At 37.9% G+C, this 19,145-nt stretch overlaps 1 protein-coding gene across 2 annotated transcripts in view; it reads right to left on the bottom strand.

Annotated features, from left to right (window-relative positions):
- Window positions 1-11,595, bottom strand: part of LOC136855442 (calmodulin) — a 34,927-nt gene extending 23,332 nt beyond the window's left edge. Inside the window, exon 1 of one of the 2 annotated variants that reach the window (XR_010858037.1) lies at window positions 11,437-11,595. Coding sequence is in view for 1 of the 2 variants with exons in the window: in XM_067132479.1 (XP_066988580.1) it covers window positions 11,437-11,439 (3 nt within the window). In the remaining variant the exon portion in view is untranslated. The remainder of the gene's footprint in view (window positions 1-11,436) is intronic. The other variant, XM_067132479.1, reaches the window with a different exon arrangement.
- Between the last annotated feature and the right edge of the window lie 7,550 nt (window positions 11,596-19,145).

Below are 19,145 nucleotides of genomic sequence, written 5' to 3'. Positions count from 1 at the left end.
ATGAAGGACATGTCAAGAGCAATTATCCAACGATGGACGTCAGGGAAATCTTCAGCCCCTTTCAAAAGAGAAACACATCATCTGGCAGTCCTCCTTAAAATAAGGGGTCTTAAGCCAGCCAATCACACAGAAATTAGTCTTAAGCCAGCCAATCAAAGAAGGCAAAATCTTTAGTCAGCCAATCACTAAAGGGGGGAGAGGTCTTCAGCCAACCAATCACAAAAAATTTCTTCAGTCAGCCAATCATAAAAGAAATGTCCTCAGGCAGCCAATCACAAAAGAATGTAGTCTTCATCCAATTAATCACAACAGTAGGTAGTCTTCAGCCAACTAATGATAAAAGGATTGAGTCTTTAGCCACCCCATGTCAAATGGAGGAAGCCTTCAGCCAACCAATTATCATAGGATGATGAAGTCCTCAGCCAGTCATGTCAAATGAGGTGACATCATTTGCTGGTCAATTTAAAATGGGAAAGTCTTCTGCCAGACAAATGAAGTCTTATGCACAATGAAGTCCAGCCAGCCACATCCAATGAAGTAGTCTTTAACAGTCATTGTCAAATGGAGGAAAGCCACCAACCTTACATTAACAAACATTGGATTATTTATCCACTAATTAGTAAATGAAGTAAAAAACCAGCCAATCCCTGAAGGAATGCTTCCAACCAGCCAAAGACGTTAAGTCTGTTTCTAACTAATCCCAAGTCATGGAATTTCTTAAGCCAGCCAATTCCAGATGGAATCTTTGACCAACCAATCCCAGATGAAGGAAAGCCTTGGTCAAACAATCCCAGGAGGAAAGTCCTTGGCTATCCAAACCCTGATGAGTCTTTGGCCAAACCCCAAATGAAAGTCTTCACCAAGCCATTCTGGGTTGAAAGTGAATCTTTGGCCACCCAATCACAGTCACTCTCTTCAGGCAGACAATCCCAGATGAAAATCCTTGGCCAGCCAGTCTCAGGTGAAAGTCTTCAGTCAGCCCATCAGATACAAAGGAGTCTTCAGCCAGCCAATCCTATGGGCAGAAGTCCTGACCTGCCAATATCAGGTCTGGTGAATGAAAATCTTCAGCCAATCAATCCATGGTGACTAAAGACATTCTGGCCAGTTCCTGATGAACTCTTCTCCAGGCAACCAATCCCAGTTGAAGGAAGGTCTTCAGTTAGCCAATACAGATGTAGGGATATTTTCAGCCAGCCAACCCATATGTAGGAATGTCTTTGGCCAGCCAATCCAGATGTAGGAATGTCTTCAGCCAGCCAATCCCAGATGTAGGAATGTCTTCAGCCAGCCAATCCCAGATGAAGCAATGTCCCAGATGAAGCCCTGTCTTCAACCAGCCAATCCCAGATGAAGCAATGTCTTCAGCCAGCCAATCCCAGATGAAGCAATGTCTTCAGTCAGCAAATCCCAGATGAAGCAATGTCTTCAGCCAGCCAATCCCTGATGGGAAGTCTTCAGCCAGCCAATCCCTGATGGGAAGTCTTCAGCCAGCCAATCCCTGATGGGAAGTCTTCAGCCAGCCAATCCCTGATGGGAAGTCTTCAGCCAGCCAATCCCTGATGGGAAGTCTTCAGCCAGCCAATCCCTGCCAATCCCTGATGGGAAGTCTTCAGCCAGCCAATCCCTGATGGGAAGTCTTCAGCCAGCCAATCCCTGATGGGAAGTCTTCAGCCAGCCAATCCCTGATGGGAAGTCTTCAGCCAGCCAATCCCTGATGGAAGGTCTTCAGCCAGCCAATTCCTGATGGAAAGTCTTCAGCCAGCCAATCCAAGATGGAAGGTCTTCCGCCAGCCAATCCCTGATGGAAAGTCTTCAGCCAGCCAATCCTGATGGAAAGTCTTCAGCCAGCCAATCCCTAAAGGAAAGTCTTCAGCCAGCCAATCCCTAAAGGAAAGTCTTCAGCCAGCCAATCCCTGATGGAAAGTCTTCAGCCAGCCAATCCCTGATGGAAAGTCTTCAGCCAGCCAATTCTTGACAGGGGAAAGTCATCAAACAGTCTATGTAAAATTAAATTTAGTCTAGTCAGAAAATACTTCAACTACCTTTTGATTGGTCAACCTTTTTAAATTTAAATTCTCCTCAAAATAAAAATTGGGAGATAGAACTTATTCATTCTGCTAATCTTAAACGAGGGCATAACTGGATGGTCAGTTGCAGAAATACTCCTCTGTCAGCCAATTGTAATGGCAGAGAAAAAATGCCATTCGCTGTCAATTCGTGAGAGGATATCTCCAGTGAATCTTAAGGGAAATCCAATGTTTAGGCCAAGTATAGTGCCCAGCCATTCAACCCTGACAAGATGTTAGGTCAAAGAGCAGACAATTCTTCTAGGACAGGTAGCTCGCTAATAAGACATTTCTTCGAGCACAGGTAAAGTTGGTATAAGACTCACTCATGCAATAATCAAGTAACCTGGAAGCGTTTTTCAGAGCAACAGCCAGGTCACTAAGTAGACAATTCTTGAAGCAGTGGCCAAGTCATAGAAGACAATTGTCAAAATATGAGGTTGCTTGGAAAAATTCTTCATACGTTAATATATGGGATAATTCATTAAAATGAAGATAACTGGCAGCTTTTAAAAGGAAGGCTGTAGACCTTTCAATGAAGGGCATACTTATAAGCAGCGACTTTTCAAAATAAAGGCTGTCAATCTTTAAACGAAGGATAAATCTCCCTGCAACCAATCTTAAATGGAGGTCAAGCCTCTAACCAATCAATAACTTCAAACCTGTCTTCAAAAAAACCATTAAAAAGTACAAATTTGATAGTTAATCCTGACAATTTGCACCTTAGGGCGGTTTCCAAGTAGGCAGTACACCTTTAAGCAAATGTTACAGCTTTAAACCACTGTGGGGTCAAAACTGTCACTTGGATAAAAAAATAAAAAATAAAAAAAAATTAAAAAAATCGAAACTAAATCAGAATTTTTCTGCTAAGATCAAACTTGACAATATGGCATTCACATAATACACCACCTTTCAAACTGGCCTCCCCAGCAAAAGCCTTTTTTATTTTTTTTAAGTCTACAATGCATACATACAGGCCCTTTTGTAACTGGTCCACTGTAGCTAGTTACAAACCTAAAGCAAGTTCTGGCATCAAAACCCTAGTAAGGTCTAACAACAAACACCACAGCAATCTCTTGGCTGTCTTTATCATCATCATCATCTCAGCTTCACCGTAAGTTGGTGTCATTTTTGACGAACCTTTTTTCCAATGTCTTCAATATTCACTTCATAAGGGTTTGGCCGATATGTTATGGACGATGCTCTTCCTTCTTCCAACATTCCCTGTCTGGGTTTGAGAAGGATGATAAGCAGAACCTTAGAGGGCCAGAACCCCCTAAGGTATCATCCTCACCCTAAAACCTAAAATATCGCGTACAGAGACGGAAAAAGTCTCATACCAAAGTAAATATAAAAATTTGCTTTTAGGTTAAGCTTGGTAACCCTATCTGTGTAGGCCTTCATCATGAGGGGAAAAAATCCAGCCGACACTCATGTTGGTAAGGCAGCAGAACTCAGATTTTATGTATTCATTAAATTCACACAAATTTGGCATCCTACTTCAATGTTAATGGGGCCCTAAACAAAATATGGACATTTACCTCAGGGTCACATATCAAAACAGTGAGAGTATCATATGCACAGAAGCAAAAGCCATATTTTATTACCTAATTAAACTGTCAAGCCTAATTAGTCAAAACCCTTAACGACGGTTGACTAAATAAAAGGCTCATCACCTACTACTCAAAAGGACAGCAATTAAGGCCACAACATTCATCAAAAGGCCACAATTAACGACACTAATGGAATTTAGAAAACCGTGCTGTCCTCATCCAATTGAAAAGCCAAATAATTCCCACTGAAAGTAAAGTATTTTCAATTACTATCTGCTGGTCTTTAAAAGATCATTCACCTAACCAAGACGATGATGAGTCACATGCCCTATACTATTATTGTTGGATATCATTCAAACACATGGATGTAGGTGGTCATCAATGTTAATGCTGCGACTCTAATAATACCAATGACAAGGCCAGACTGCCCAAAATTGACAGAAGGCTACACCACCTTGCTCAACTGCAGAACTGCCCAATGTAAACAACCAATAAACTCTACATAAGGCCAAACATCCCCAAAATATCTTTGATAAATAGCCATTATCAAATACTGTCAACAGCAAGGCCTAACAATATGACAAAAATTGTATCAACTGATAAATCATCAAGCTGTCACGATTGTAACAGCAGGCTTGTGCCATCAAACGCAGTGTAGTTAACACAGCAGAGTAGTGCATGAATTCTACCCAAGGTCAAAACACCGCCTATGAAAACGAAACTGCTTTACAAATATCAATATGAAGGCTAAATTACAACAATAAAGTCTTCAACGACGGGTATGAAGTTCAATTCAACCACCACAAAGGGTAACTTCTTGATAAGCAAAACTGCCCTTGGAATAATCTTCCAACAAAAGGGCTTAATTCAATAACCGTCCGACACTCTTGGGACCCAAAACACTTAGTTGAATTTAAATGCCTGATAAAAATCTCTAACCATCGATTTAAAATATTGAATGTACAATATTTAGTGTTCAAAATTAACCAATATTCTTGGGTAAAATTATATTCATATGTTTAATATTTAATGTTAACTATCTTTAAGATAAAAGCTTTTAAAATCCTGCAACTATAGTTCTACATCATACAACACATTTTACATTGTATAAAAAGGCAAATAACTTGCAGTGATACTAAAATAGTAAAAAACGACCTTTATATATGTATATACAATTAATTACCATGAAAATGCAACATTATGAAAAAATACCTGGTCAAGATATATATAAAATCACACACATGCACGTTGGATACTGGTCTAAATATAAAATATATATTCAAAATCAAGAAAATGCCACGACAAAAAGGCTTCATACATCACGAGTAAAAAAAAAAATAAATAAAGCATCACTATGCAATGCCTCAAAATAGCTCGTGCAAAACAGGGTTATTTTTTTTTATCATCAAAAATTTCTGAGTAAAAATCATAGCCTTCGCTATATCATGGCCCACTAAATCAGTCCTTGACAACATAACCTACTCGCCACGCCCTGGGTTTGTAAGCTTTCACTACTGGCCCCGGGCACACACCAGCTGGCACTCAAATCAGAACCTCAACTAGCACTGGCAAAGGTCGGGATGGGTCAAAGGGCAAAACAAAAGGTCAGGGAAGTCAGAACGGGCATATCTGATTTAGTATTGTAAGTCACCTGTGTCTAGAATGATCACGTCTGTATGTATTGCTGTGATATGACAGAGAGAGAGAGAGAGAGAGAGAGAGAGAGAGAGAGAGAGAGACTCAGAGAGAGAGAGGGACTCTGGAAAGGGGACACAGGTCAAACTTGAGACAAGGATGTTAGGAAGTAAGGATGAAGTAATTTTTCAAGGTTCTGCGAGTGCCCTCAGCCATAGTATAAACTACTGCTGAGAATAGCTACTTGCTTACCTGCTCCAACTCAAGGTGGGCCTTTTGATTATTTCACAACCTTTAATCTTACATTTAAACCTAAAATAAAACTGCAAAAACACGATTAAAAGACAAGGAAAGTGAACAGTTAATAAATGTGCCAAAACACAGAGGGCACGACATTACAGAGAACAACTTGGAAATAAGTAAAGAACGGAAGACGAAGCACAAAATAACCACATAGGGTAGTCAAGGAAAAAGAAAATAAGTTAAATAAGTATAAACTACAAAAGTCATGAAAGAATTGTGAAAAGTCTTAAATATCAGAAGGAAAAACACAAGGCAACTTATATACCATGCAAGCGCTCGACAACCAAGCTGTTTCTAATAAAAAAAAAAAAAAAACTACAAGGCTAGTGGTCATGTAAACATTAAACAACTCCGGAGATAAAGCCAACATTGACAAAAAAAATTAATAATAATAAAAATAATAAAAGTAAAGAAAGAATCAATGAAGACCAAAATCAATATTGATTGCTGCTCCCACCACGTGAGTTAAAGAAATCTAGATAAAAAGAATCAAGGTGTACATTAAGGTCAAGTCTTCGGGAGAGCATTAACCCCCACCAATAAAATCCGAAACTCTTCTAAGATTCAATGGAAAAAAAATATAATAAAGGGACTGATGATGCAAAACACAAAAAATAATAAAAAAAATAAATAAATAAAAAACCCTCATAATGCTAGATGGGTTCGAGGGAACGTACTCACCGTCGTCTAGTGTTGTACATGTAATTGGAATAATTTGATCAATTTTTCAGGGGGAAATTACATTTTTGTGAGGTTCCAAGGAAACTGTTTGAAGAAATTAAAAAAAAAATATATATATATAAGTCCAGCATACAAAAGACACGAACATGGACAGCATGCGGACACACCAGTGCACCACATATGAGGACCGGGATCTACCTGGACCAGGGCAAAACCAGGGGGTGCCGCCAAGCTCGGGGGAGGGGGGGAAGGGAAGGATGAGGAACACCGGATTTTGGTACAGGAAGGTTGGTGAGGGGCGCTAACAGGAGGAGGATGGGCTGGGATATATATAAATATATATTTGCTGATGAAACCCTACGACTAAAATCATTCCTAATTGTCGTATACCGTATACATTAAAATCCCGAGCACATGGGGTTACACCATACTTTTCATTCAACATCACTTTTTTAAGAAGGTTAAATCAAGGTAAGTCTCCTGGAAATTGACTTAATATCAACAGCATCAGAATGATGTTAAGTATACCTTGGTTTTGCCAGACCACTGAGCTGATTAACAGCTCTCCTAGGGCTGGCCCGAAGGATTAGACATTTTACGTGGCTAAGAACCAATTGGTTACTTAGCAATGATGTAACTACCATGCTTCTGGGAAACAGAAAGGTTTGCTAACCCACTCGTAATACAGTACGTTAAATAGTCACAAGACTTCATTTAACCATTAATCAATAGTCCCTAAGGCTAATACAAAAAAAAATATTCCACACAGCCAGGATGGATCAACTCTTGCAGAAAACATATGATGGGAAAGGGAAGGAGTACACCTAAATAAAAAAAATTAAACTAGAAAAAAAATTGCCCTTCATACTGACTGAATGTAAATTTTTGAAATCTAATATTAAAAAAAAAAAACAAACATGAGCTACCACTGACAGTGTCCCCTGGAACCCTGGCACACTACTTAACTAAGGCATGCATTTAATTCAACAATGTCAACATATAATTTAATCAACACAACTTGGACAAAATATATTGGCCCTGTTCTCTCTCCTTATGACAAGTCTTAGGCATGCAAGTTCTAGAGAAGGGAGGGATTTATAAGCTACTAGTCAGTCCATTTCTTTTTTTTTAATGTCATGGGGATTTTATCATCTAGAATATTGCACAAGTTAACCAGTCTTTAAGGAAACATTATTTAAATCATCTTTCATTATCAACTTCAAGCAACAGTAATGATCAGCAGTGAAACTACTATTTCTCAATGATAGCTGAGGCAAGTACAGTACTGAAAGCTATTCTTAAGGACACTACTATTGCTCACTATGAAAGCATTTTGTGAAACTTTAATTAAAGGTGCTTGACTATGGCCATTATTACTGCACTGTAAGGAGCCTTTTTTTTTTTTATCATACCTGACATCCCAAACCCTGAAACAATCTTAGTATAACCCTAACCGTAGACGAAAATAATCATTTTTAAATACTCTAACAGTAGGATACCACAAAGGTAACCGATACTGGTAGGATACTACAACGGTAACCGATTACCGTACCCGTGCTAAATCATCGGCCTAACGGTTTTCCTACGCATGACGATTCTAAGGTTTTAAAGAGTCCGTTTTAAGCAGGCATGGTGTGCGCGAAATCACAAAGGCCATAACACTACCAAACTAGTCACGAAAACATGCTTTTTTTATAATAATAAAGCAAACCAACATAACTTCCTACAAAGATCCAAGCAAACTACCGTCTTTTTAAAAGCATTGGCCAAATAGAGGAAGTGGGATGCTTCATCCAAGCACCGAAAGCATCAGCTACTCCAATGTGAAGTGTGTCTGCGTATCTCTCATCTTTCTATCACTTTCAAGTTTTATACGTAAGCTATATCTTCTGCATACCGGATTAACTCGCTAAAACTCACTAACGCGTTATTTTCAATCAAACTTGAAGTATATGATGGTAACATACCCTAGCGTAAACACTTTTTGACTAGTATGAACCGTTATCTTACATCATCACCTAAAAACGCAGAAGGGCCGAAGTGCAAGTACCATGACAACCTGTGAAACAGTTATACTCGGGTTCGGAGAAAAAAATCTATTTCAGAACGTGTGACTCAGCCCTCAAATTCTCGGAAACGATCAAGACTAGGTCTATATCTAATTCGGGTAAGTGACCAGCGGATCTACCTGCCGGAGCAACGGACAAACTATTTGGTCTTGGACGGTTCTATAAAACTATTTCACAACTATACTATAGTTCACAAGAACCACTAAAGTAACAGACAATTACTAAGGTGGGATACCTTCCTTTAAGAGCAGGAACTGCATTTATTACAACAGATTGCCCGGCATTATTGTTGACAACTCGCTGAGAACAGAGAGAGAGAGGTTAATGACGCAAATGGCCCGGTCACGACCTGATATCAGTGAGAACAGCCCTTTACTTTCTTCAAAGCCACCACGTTTGGAAACTGGAAGACATCGATCTCAAATACAAAACTGTGCTGCTTGAGCTACGAAAATACTTTTGTTGTTATAAAATACTTAATAAGCAACCCTTAACCTGGCCTTGTGCTGGTTAAATACAGTCAATTGATAATGCTACTAGTGAAATATGATTCTTACACAACACTATCAAATCAATGGATATATCAAATCATATTACCACGAGGTCCAAATCATTCTTAACACAATTATATCACGAAAGAGAGGCACTTCTCCCAATTTCAATGTTGATATGTGATGAAAGCAGCAACGTCAACTTGAGCCTAATAATAACTGGATTAAATCACGTACTTCCATTACTTTTGAAGTTCATGGGCAAATCTGGAATGCTACAGACGTACATTTAAGAAAGAGAGAGAGAGAGAGAGAGAGAGAGAGAGACGCAAGTTCAATATCTTTTCAGCAATAGCAGAATGAAAATATCCTACAGCCCTACTTTGCAAAATCTGGGCAAGGGAATTAATATTAGTCAAGTCTTCCTACATATTTGGGTAACCAAGATGGCTTCTTCATTTGTAAACCGAGCAATATGGGCACACTGCACCAATCATTTTAAAATTACTGATTCCCTCCCTCTCCCCCCCAACACATCGAAAACCCAAGCCTGAATCAATGAACTCAGTCACGACAAATTACTTGCGGGATCTGAACTACGATCAAACTGGACACCTTAGTCATAAAACAAAGAATTATTACCTAACGCCTAATGAATGAAAGGTTACCTCCATTGATTTCAGGTATTGCCAATGCTTGGAAGGCGGCCAGTAACTCAATTTGGATAATTATGAACCCCGCGAGGTGTAAACTTCAAAATTTGGGCTACATAAAATGAAAATAATTAAGAGTTCATAGCAACTCCAAACTGCCCAGCCTAGTATGAACCAAGATGATGACAATTAGTAACCCAATTTTCTATTTTTTTTTAGTTTTAATTAATATTCACGTCAAAAACAGTAGACAATCTTGTTACATTTCCACATCACTGACTTAATACTGTTATCCAAGACCAAACTTATCCTACAAGACCAGATCTCCTCGTACACACGAGAGAGAGCGCGAGCCAGCTGTCAGGACCGGAGAGGAATCACCCAATTTTGACCAGTTCCTGCGGTAGCTAACATCTGTGCAGCCTATAATCCCACAATATAGCTTCCTAAATACGTTAAAAAGCTTGAGATATACTTCTCCATCTCTCTGATCAAGCACTGTCATTATTTACACACGCCAAGTACAGGCATGCGCAGTGGAGACACTTCTCCCTATCCCAATAGCCACAAGGATTCCTGCTGCTGCTCCCTGGCTGGCTGTCTTGACAGGCCACACAATATGTAGGCTTCGCTTTGGCAGACCCGTTCTACAATTACCGCTTTAATTGAATGTAAATACCGAAGTTGTTTCAGTAACCGGTTTTTCATAACAAAAACGAGTATTTAACTTGTATTTTTCTCTTTCCTAACCGTATTTAAATGACCTTCTGGGCCTTTTCATCATAAATCGTGACTTACACGACAAATTTGCGTGAATACACTATGGCAGTGTATATATATATATACATATATACGTATATATATACACATACATAAATCCTACAGGTCGACATATGGAGCTAAATACGAAACTACACACAAGCTAACCTATCAAAACATAAATCCTAAAAAGGCTAAACTAGGCCAGTCAAGTCTTTCCACTTACATTTATAACTAAATTACCTAAATTACTCCACTCTACTCCGCTATATCTGGGCCTCTTCCACTAAATCCCCCGTAAGGGGCCTTTTACTCTAAAGAAAAAAAATGGCCCGGATGTGGAACGCCTTTCAAAATATCACATACTACATGGCCTAATTCTACGTGTAATCCCTCAGAATCGTCATTTTAACATTAAATAATCTTATGGGAGGGTGTAATTTTAAAATGGAGTACGGTAATGAATTGGAATTTAATATATAATGGCATTTACCGAGGTTCTATCACAAACTTATACATATAGAGTATATATATGAATATATATACTGTAGGCTATACATATAGCCTACATATATACGTTAGCTTAAAATCTTGCTACAAAAAGTATGAGAGTTCACATGATCACTTTTAGTCTACAGTTCGCCGTTAAATGTACAGATTAGTAAAAAATGGAGTACGAGAATATTTAGGCATTTATAGAGAATCTATCCAAACGCCATATGTATATATATAGAATACGTATGCTTAGATATGGGAACATTAAGTTTCCTAACGATCACATGATCACTGTAAAAATATAATCCAACATTAAATGTAAAGTAGGAAAGAATGGAATACTTCGGCGTTTATTGAGGATCTTTTGAGTCCTTTACGTATTTTATATACATAATAGGCTACGTATCGTGCTCTATTAAATGTAACGTCCACACGATCACTGCGATTCTAAATTCGTCGTTACGTGTCTAGTTGTAAAGTAGAGGGTAAATTAAAAGAGCGTATTTGTATTTCTCATTCACTTGACAACCGGGATTTGACATGTGACCGGCTGCGGTACCGGATATATATATACATGTATATTATAGATTTCTCTATCCCCTTTAAATTTAAAAAAAATAACCATTTCCCCTGTTTAAATAGAAAACGTTTCACTGCGAATTCGAAAAACAACGTTTGTTTTTTTTTTTAAAGGGGAAAGATGATGAGAATTATAAATGGACACCTACCATTTTTGAGATGTGTTAGTATCACAAGGGCTATCTAGCGACGTCTGGTCGGCACCACTGTCTCAGAGTGACTGAGTGCGTTCTCCCGCCACTCCACTCTCCTCCTCACCGCCACCTCTGCACCCTATCTTTCCCGAATTCGTTATACTGCTTTACCCCTTTGTTATTTCGTTAATTAAGATGGTATAAAAGTTAAATAACGCAATCAAACGCAAAAATCCCCCGCGGAAACGCACATAGGAGGAAATTAGGGAACTATAGGGAACTATATGCCAGGGCGGAGGGCGTTAGGCGGCCAGGCTAGAGTAAGGCGGGCGCTGATTGGTGGAAGTTTACCTGCAATGCGTCATGGGCGGCAGAGGCTCCTCGCTGCAGACGAACACACTGCCGTTCCGCGTCGGACGGCCCGCACGTCGGACGACGCTACTCGCGTTTGTTTCGAATTTTCCCGATGCAAATGTCTTCGAACTTGCTTGGGAAATCTTTTCGAAATTCTCCCGAACGTTAATGTTACGGACGGAGGTTTTTTTTATTTCGCTTACGGCGGAAAAAATGCCGTTCCTGGCACATACCGCTGCCACATCGAGCCGGGCCAATCATTGGCTCTTAATACCTATTTGGTTGTTTGCGGTCGAAATGAAGATAACTCAAATTTAAACTCTATATGATTAATTATGTTTAACATTTAAGCCACTTGTTTAAATTATATTAACGAAATCAAGCGTATGACTCAGTGTTGCGTATAAAAGAAAACCGTTAACTGCAAGCTCTTGTAACCTACATATTTGCGGACGGAATTAGGCTAATAAAAACAATTCAAACTAGCAATTAATTATAATTTAAGATTTAACCCGCTTATACGAATAATTCCAACCTTAATTCAGCAAAGTTGAATGCATGACTCACCAGAGCGTATAAAACTATGTGAAGCAAACCGTGCGAGAACTGACGAAGAGAAAAATAACATGTATGAAGAATAAAAAACAAAAAGATGAAACTGACAGTAGCAGAGCGGTTGGGTTCAGAACCTCTATCGATTCGGCCAAGATATTTCGTCATAACTCCATCTCTGTGTACATAGGCGAACGTTACGTAACTTAATAAATTCTACGGCTGGTTTATGACTTACATTTCGGAGGTACTTTGCTTAAAACTTTACCAATTTTCGCCCGGGGACTCGTAAACGCATTTTTATCTTAACGTTCCTTATACTCAAGTGTATGTGTACGTAGGTGAACGTTAAGTAACTTAATACATTCTCCGGGAGGGTTATGACTCACGATTCAGAGCTATTTTAACTTAGAAATTCTCAATTATTTTTTCCTTTGGCTATACATACAGTAAGTGAACGTTACGTAACTAAATAAAATCTAGGGTTGTTTTATGACTTACGAGTGAGAGCTATTTTGCTTAGAAACTAATTTTGATTTTCATTCAATAATTCGTATTTCTTTATCCATTGGTGACATTATTATTATTATTATTATTATTATTATTATTATTATTATTATTATTATCCAGAAGATGAATCCTATTCATATGGAATAAGCCCACCACTGGGGGCCAGTGACTTGAAATTCAAGCTCCCCAAAGAATATAGAGTTCATTTGAAATAAATAACGGACTGTAATAGGATATACAGAAAGAAGAGATCAGTTATCAGAATATAGAATAAATAGACACATAAAACTGCAAGTAAAGTATTGAAATAAGAGGAGAATTGCTTCAGGATGTGAATGGCGTTAATAAAATGCAACATACGAGCAATGAAAAGTTAACGAATGGCTTTTCATAGAGAATTATGACGTGCGTTGCGAAATCCAAGATTAAGTAATATATAAACGTTATAAAGATCAAAATAAAGACAAGTAAATCTCTCTACAATATATTACTTCCGCAATGTTTCATTTGAATGATGAATTTAAAAGGCTTTCTATTCATATGACTTACTAAGAAATGAAGTTTTAAATTTGAATAACTTATTGCTAATCCATAATTTCCTCTATCTGTTTGATGTAATTTGCACAGCCACCTTCCTCTCTCTCTCTCTCTCTCTCTCTCTCTCTCTCTCTCTCTCTCTCTCTCTCTCTCTGTGTGTGTGTGTGTGTAAGCAAAAATGGAATAGAGGTGAATTAGAGTATAAACTTGGGGAAAATCAGTTGCTCTACTGGAAAAGGAATGCAGAGAGAAAGGTTAATGAGCAAATGGATCTCAGAATAAGCAACTTAAGAGTTAACTGTAATTAATCAAGGTGTTGCCTAGATCTCTAACTCACTGTAGTACTACTGAGTTTATTTTACAATCTAATTAGTCACTGTAGAGATTTAGAAGTTTCCCTTGCACACAGGTGAACTCCAGGTTAATAATACACTGTAGTGTGTATCCAGTTAGGATGATCAGAGCTAGAAGTGTATTTTACAATGTGATTAGTTATTGTAGAGACTTAGAAGTTTCCCTTGCACACAGGTGAACTCCAGGTTAATGATACACTGTAGTATGTTTCATACGCTATTCTGCTCCACCAGTAATTACAGACTTTTGCAAATGAATACTGGTTTCAGAATTCCCCAATTTGTCATTCTTCAAAGCAATATTTTTCTGCGAAGCAGTACTTTTTATATTTCAGCAATGGCCCTTTGTTAATGGTAATACACAGAGTACCCTCAACATTCTAATTCACTGAATTAAATGGATGAATGAATAATGACTTGATTGTTCTTTCATATTCAATTCCTTTTTGCTCTCTGTAGTCTACTGATTCACATTATCTATGTAAATGCCATGCTGACTAATTTGTTTGAGATTTAATTATTTAAATGAAATGTATAATAATGAATCAAGGCATTACTCTTTTCGTTGAAATATAATTCCTTTGCCTGATTTGGTTTAGGCCCATACACTGCACTGGTAAGCCCAGAAACTGAGTTGTACCCTTTAAAGCAGCGTTCCAGGAACTTGGTAAGATGTCATGTCCCCAGTCAGCAGATTAAGAGATGGTAGGCTGTTTTTCATCACTGATATCAAGTGTACCCTCCATCAGTTGTGTATGAACTTGAGAAAACCACACCAGGTAAGGTTCTTCTGCAACAGATGCTCTCATACGTCAGTTTCATTCTCTGTGCATGTTAAGTCTGTTTATGTACAAGTACCATTATCATTCAAAGTGATAAGTAATTTTTTATGTGAAACAAGTCCAACCGACCAGTAATTTGCCCAAAACAGGCTTTTCCTGGAAAATAAAAAGGAATATAAAATCATTTATCAATTCTGTGGTCAACGTCAGGAAAAACTACTACCACTTTGGTCCAAGACACTTGTTTTAACAGTTAAGGCCAGCTCAATTTAGTTAGGATAAAACACCCTTTGCTAAAAAGTTAAGTATATCTTAGTTTGACCAGACCACGGAGCTGATTAACAGCTCTCCTAGGGCTGACCCGAAGGATTAGACTTATTTTACGTGGCTAAGAACCAGTTGGTTACCTAGCAACGGGACCTACAGCTTATTGTGGAATCCGAACCACATTATAGCGAGAAATTAATTTCTATCACCAGAAATAAATTCCTCTAATTCTTCATTAGCCGGTCGGAGACTCGAACTCGAATTTCTTGAGTGTGCTAATGACAAACTCTACCGACTCGCCCAACGAGGAACTCACCCTTTGTTAGGTTAGTTAAAGGAACGGTGCATACGGATATCTCTCTGTAAATTTGTCTTTAACGTGAATTGCGGTAAAAATATCAGAATCTTTCGACTTGCTTATCTGCCATATATTTTATTATTATTATAATATATGACTTTAATATAGATATTAGGTTATGGAAGAATACTCGTCTTCCAGAAAAGCAGCACAAACGAATCACAGTTAGTGCATTATTATCCACCAAAATCTCAGTAACTTCATTTGCAGGGAAGTTGTATGGAAGAATTGGTCTAATAAACGATTTATAGACATAACCGCGCTGAAATACAGTTAAAATTAACTAGGCATACTAAAATATAACCAGATCTACTGTAGAGACAGCCATGATAAAAATATTGTGAACTAGGCCTACGAAAAATTAGGAAAAAATTTACCGGCAAGATGTTGCAAAAGCAAAATGAAACTTGTAAAAAATGTAAAAGTTGTTAATATCGAGCTAAAGACTGACATTTTATGGTGACAGCATGAGAAAACTGGTATTTACCACACTCTACCTCTCGCTTTAAAAATTAGATTTTTTTTTTTTTTTTGTCGTCCAGTTCTGCTGCTATAAAAAGTAACGCGACATCTCCCGTTTCCTTTCTTTTCCGACGTAACAAATTACGCAGCATGTTGCCTACCCCAACCGCATACATCTTTTATAAACCTTTGTTCCCGCCCGATAAAGGTTAGAGACACCGATTGCCGAAAATTTGCCGAGAATTGGCGCTTTTCGGCAACCCAGAGTTGCACCATTACAGCAGTGGGTCACTGTGTACTCGGGTCTCTGTCTGTCGTGTGCTCTTTCTCTCTCTCTCTCTCTCTTTTTCTCTTTCTCTCGTCAACTGCAAGAGATTTTTCCTTCCACTCCTTGGAACCATAGTAAGCGCGTATGATTGTAAATAACCCCTCCCCCACCCGACCACCTTCCCCAAATTGCCATTCATGGGCCACCCCCGACCAGCCTCGAAGGCTGCTTCTGCTGGCCCAGCCAATATTGATGAATGCCACGTTACAGGTGCTGACTCATCCTGCTACCCCCACCCCTCCCTCTTTCCCCTCCCCAAAATGCATTGGCATGAATATGCACGACCACGCTCTGGCACCGCTCTGATATGTAGCGACATTGCAACGTAAACATGACCGCCTATAAATAGGCAATCAGTGGACGATATCTTTCAATCGGCTGCAACTCAGCAGTGGCTAGTGACAGTAGACCTATCAATCTCCAGAAAGACGCCGTCTTACGGATTCTGTATTGAAACAAAAGGTCAATTATCGTTTGAAGTAAATTCTATTATATACTTGTAATTTATTCACAACTGGGATGACGAAAGTATCAACTTGGCATAGAATGACTAACGTTAGGACTAAAATGTCGGTGACATGCGACTAAATACCAAACAAGATTACGCTGATAAAGCTGATGTCTAAGAACAAAATACTTATTATTATAGAAAACAAAACCTGTCAAATCTTAATACATCTTTTTATAATAAATATAAAATCACGAAAAGGATTCTTCCTAAATTTCAACTGCTTTTTTCCAGATGAGTCTAACTGATATCAAATCAATCTTTTTCTTCTTCTATTTAAAACCAGTCAGTATAAGCGAGTCTATAAGCCTTCACAAACTCCTCGTCTTCTTCTGTTTGTAAATACAGTTAATATAAACGAGTCAACTAGCCTTCACAAACTCTTAAGTTTAAATTCTCTCGGCTTGACTGAATATCCTTTCAATTCTGCTACTGCATACAGAAAATTCCGCTGTCTAGGCGCATGTTGGTGTTTTCCTAATTTGGACAATAATGCCACGGTGGCATTTCCTGTGCAATTGCTCTACAAAGAATGAAACGTTAGTCATGACTTCTACATGAGAGAGAGAGAGAGAGAGAGAGAGAGAGAGAGAGAGAGAAGAGAGAAAGAATGAATGTTGACCAACTGACACTTTGATAATATAGTTTGAATTTAAACTAATAAGTGTGTTCGAAAAAGATAACTTTAGAGGTTTCCTTATTCACTTTGTCAGTCTTACGAGACTGTAAAATGTGTAAGACTGACATCTATGTCAGTTTACCATCTCGTAGTACGGCTTATTTACAAAGAAATAAGTAAATAAATAGAAAAACAATAAACAGATAAACAAACGTATTGAGCCACGCTACGCAATCATTCGACTATCTTGAATAGCCTAGACCGAAGCACACTATTTTCTGTGACGCCACATTTTAACGTATCTTTGTTGCCTAACGAATAATTAGGTCATGAGTACATATATGGATTACCTTAAATAATTAAATAAATAAAGCCAGGATCCATAAATTCTTCACTAACATTGAGGAGAAAAGGTGCAATCGATACTACTCGACACTTTGAGTAAAAACGAATGAGATATGCACGAATGAGATATGGAGCGAAGCACTCATGCATTCTATTGACTGATACGCTCTCTCTCTCTCTCTCTCTCTCTCTCTCTCTCTCTCTCTCTCTCTCTCTCTCTCTCTCTCTCTCACACACACACACAGATCACTAACGAGTTTCTCAGCCACCCAAGGTGGCAGAGCTTGGTCTTGCTTAGGCTCAATTTTCTGTTAATTTTTATTTTCTAAATAAAAACGTAAACTCTTACAACTGTTTTGGCATTTTTAGTTCGTTATATAAATAATAAATAACAATATAAATTAATGGTAATTTTACAGCCTAATTTCAACAAGGAAAAAGACTTATATACGAAATGCTGGCTGAAAAAATGAAAGCTTAATTAGAAATTCAGCTTAAGATGAAAGCTTAATTAGAAAAGCAGCTCAAGAATGAAAGCTTAATTTTAAAAATTAGCTAAAGAATGAAAGCTTGATTAGATAATTAACCAAAGAATGAAAGTTTCATTTTAAAAACTAGCTAAAGAATGAAGGCTCAATTAGAAAATTATCTTAAGAATGAAAGCTTAATTTCTAAAAATTAGCTAAAGAACGAAGGCTTAATTAGAAATTCAACTAAAGAATGAAAAATTAATTAGGAAATTAGCTAAAGAATAAAAGCTTGATGAGAAAATTAGCTAAAGAATAAAAGCTTAATGAAAAAAAATATCTAAAAAATTTAAAGCTTAATTAGAAAATTAGCTAAAGAACGAAATCCTAATGAGAAAATTAGCTAAAAAAATTTAAAGCTCAATTAGATAATGAGCTGAAGAATGGAAGCTTAACTTAAAAATTAGCTAAAGACAAGTAAATACGTCCACAAACGGATAATGAAATGAGGACCAAGCAAAGAATAAGCAAAAAAAAAGCAAATAAAAATATGACAAAATAAACGCAATGGTATCGACCGGGGAAAAATAATACCTGAAAGAAAACATGTCTCAGATCACGTGAAAATAATGATCGACATCGACGTATGATGACGTGAAAGGAGACAGACAGATAGACGGAAAGTCGTGTGCTTCCAGGGTGCAATGGGAACGAGGTCGTCCGAAGTCATGCCTCCCTTTCACCTGTCGAGATGTGGAACTCTCTTCCGTTCTTCTCTGTTTCCCCGGTTGCGAACGAGCCGCTTCGATGTTGGATCATTCCTACTCGCTTCGTTATAGGTTTTTAAAAACCATCGTGGTGTTTTAATAACTAAATTAATAGCTTTCTAAGACAACGTTCTATAACAACCACTGTCCCTGCCAAAGAAAAGTCTTTCATAGGCCCAACTCTCCTTTACGAAAGTATCACGAAAAATAATTTTCACAATTTTAATCTGAGTATTTATATATAAACATAAGGTAGGAAATTATTCGATACATTGCAAGGCTCAATAAAACAAATGATAGCAATGCTGGGTATACAGAAATTTTGTTAACCTCTTGTTATGAAATTTATCTTTTTCTAGAGGTTACAGTTAAGTTAGATTTTCATTTAAACTGGAAAAACAAAAGTTAGCCATATTCGTCATCGTATGAAGTGGCACTAGCCCAAAGATTGGTGTTGCTGAGGGGATAATAGGCCTATCGTTGACCTATAGACTCTATCGACCAAAAAGACCTTC

Source organism: Macrobrachium rosenbergii, chromosome 31 (genome assembly GCF_040412425.1).
Source record: "Macrobrachium rosenbergii isolate ZJJX-2024 chromosome 31, ASM4041242v1, whole genome shotgun sequence".
NCBI lineage: Eukaryota > Metazoa > Arthropoda > Malacostraca > Decapoda > Palaemonidae > Macrobrachium > Macrobrachium rosenbergii.
Note: the sequence above shows the minus strand (reverse complement) of the source record. Positions and strands in the feature narration are given on the sequence as shown.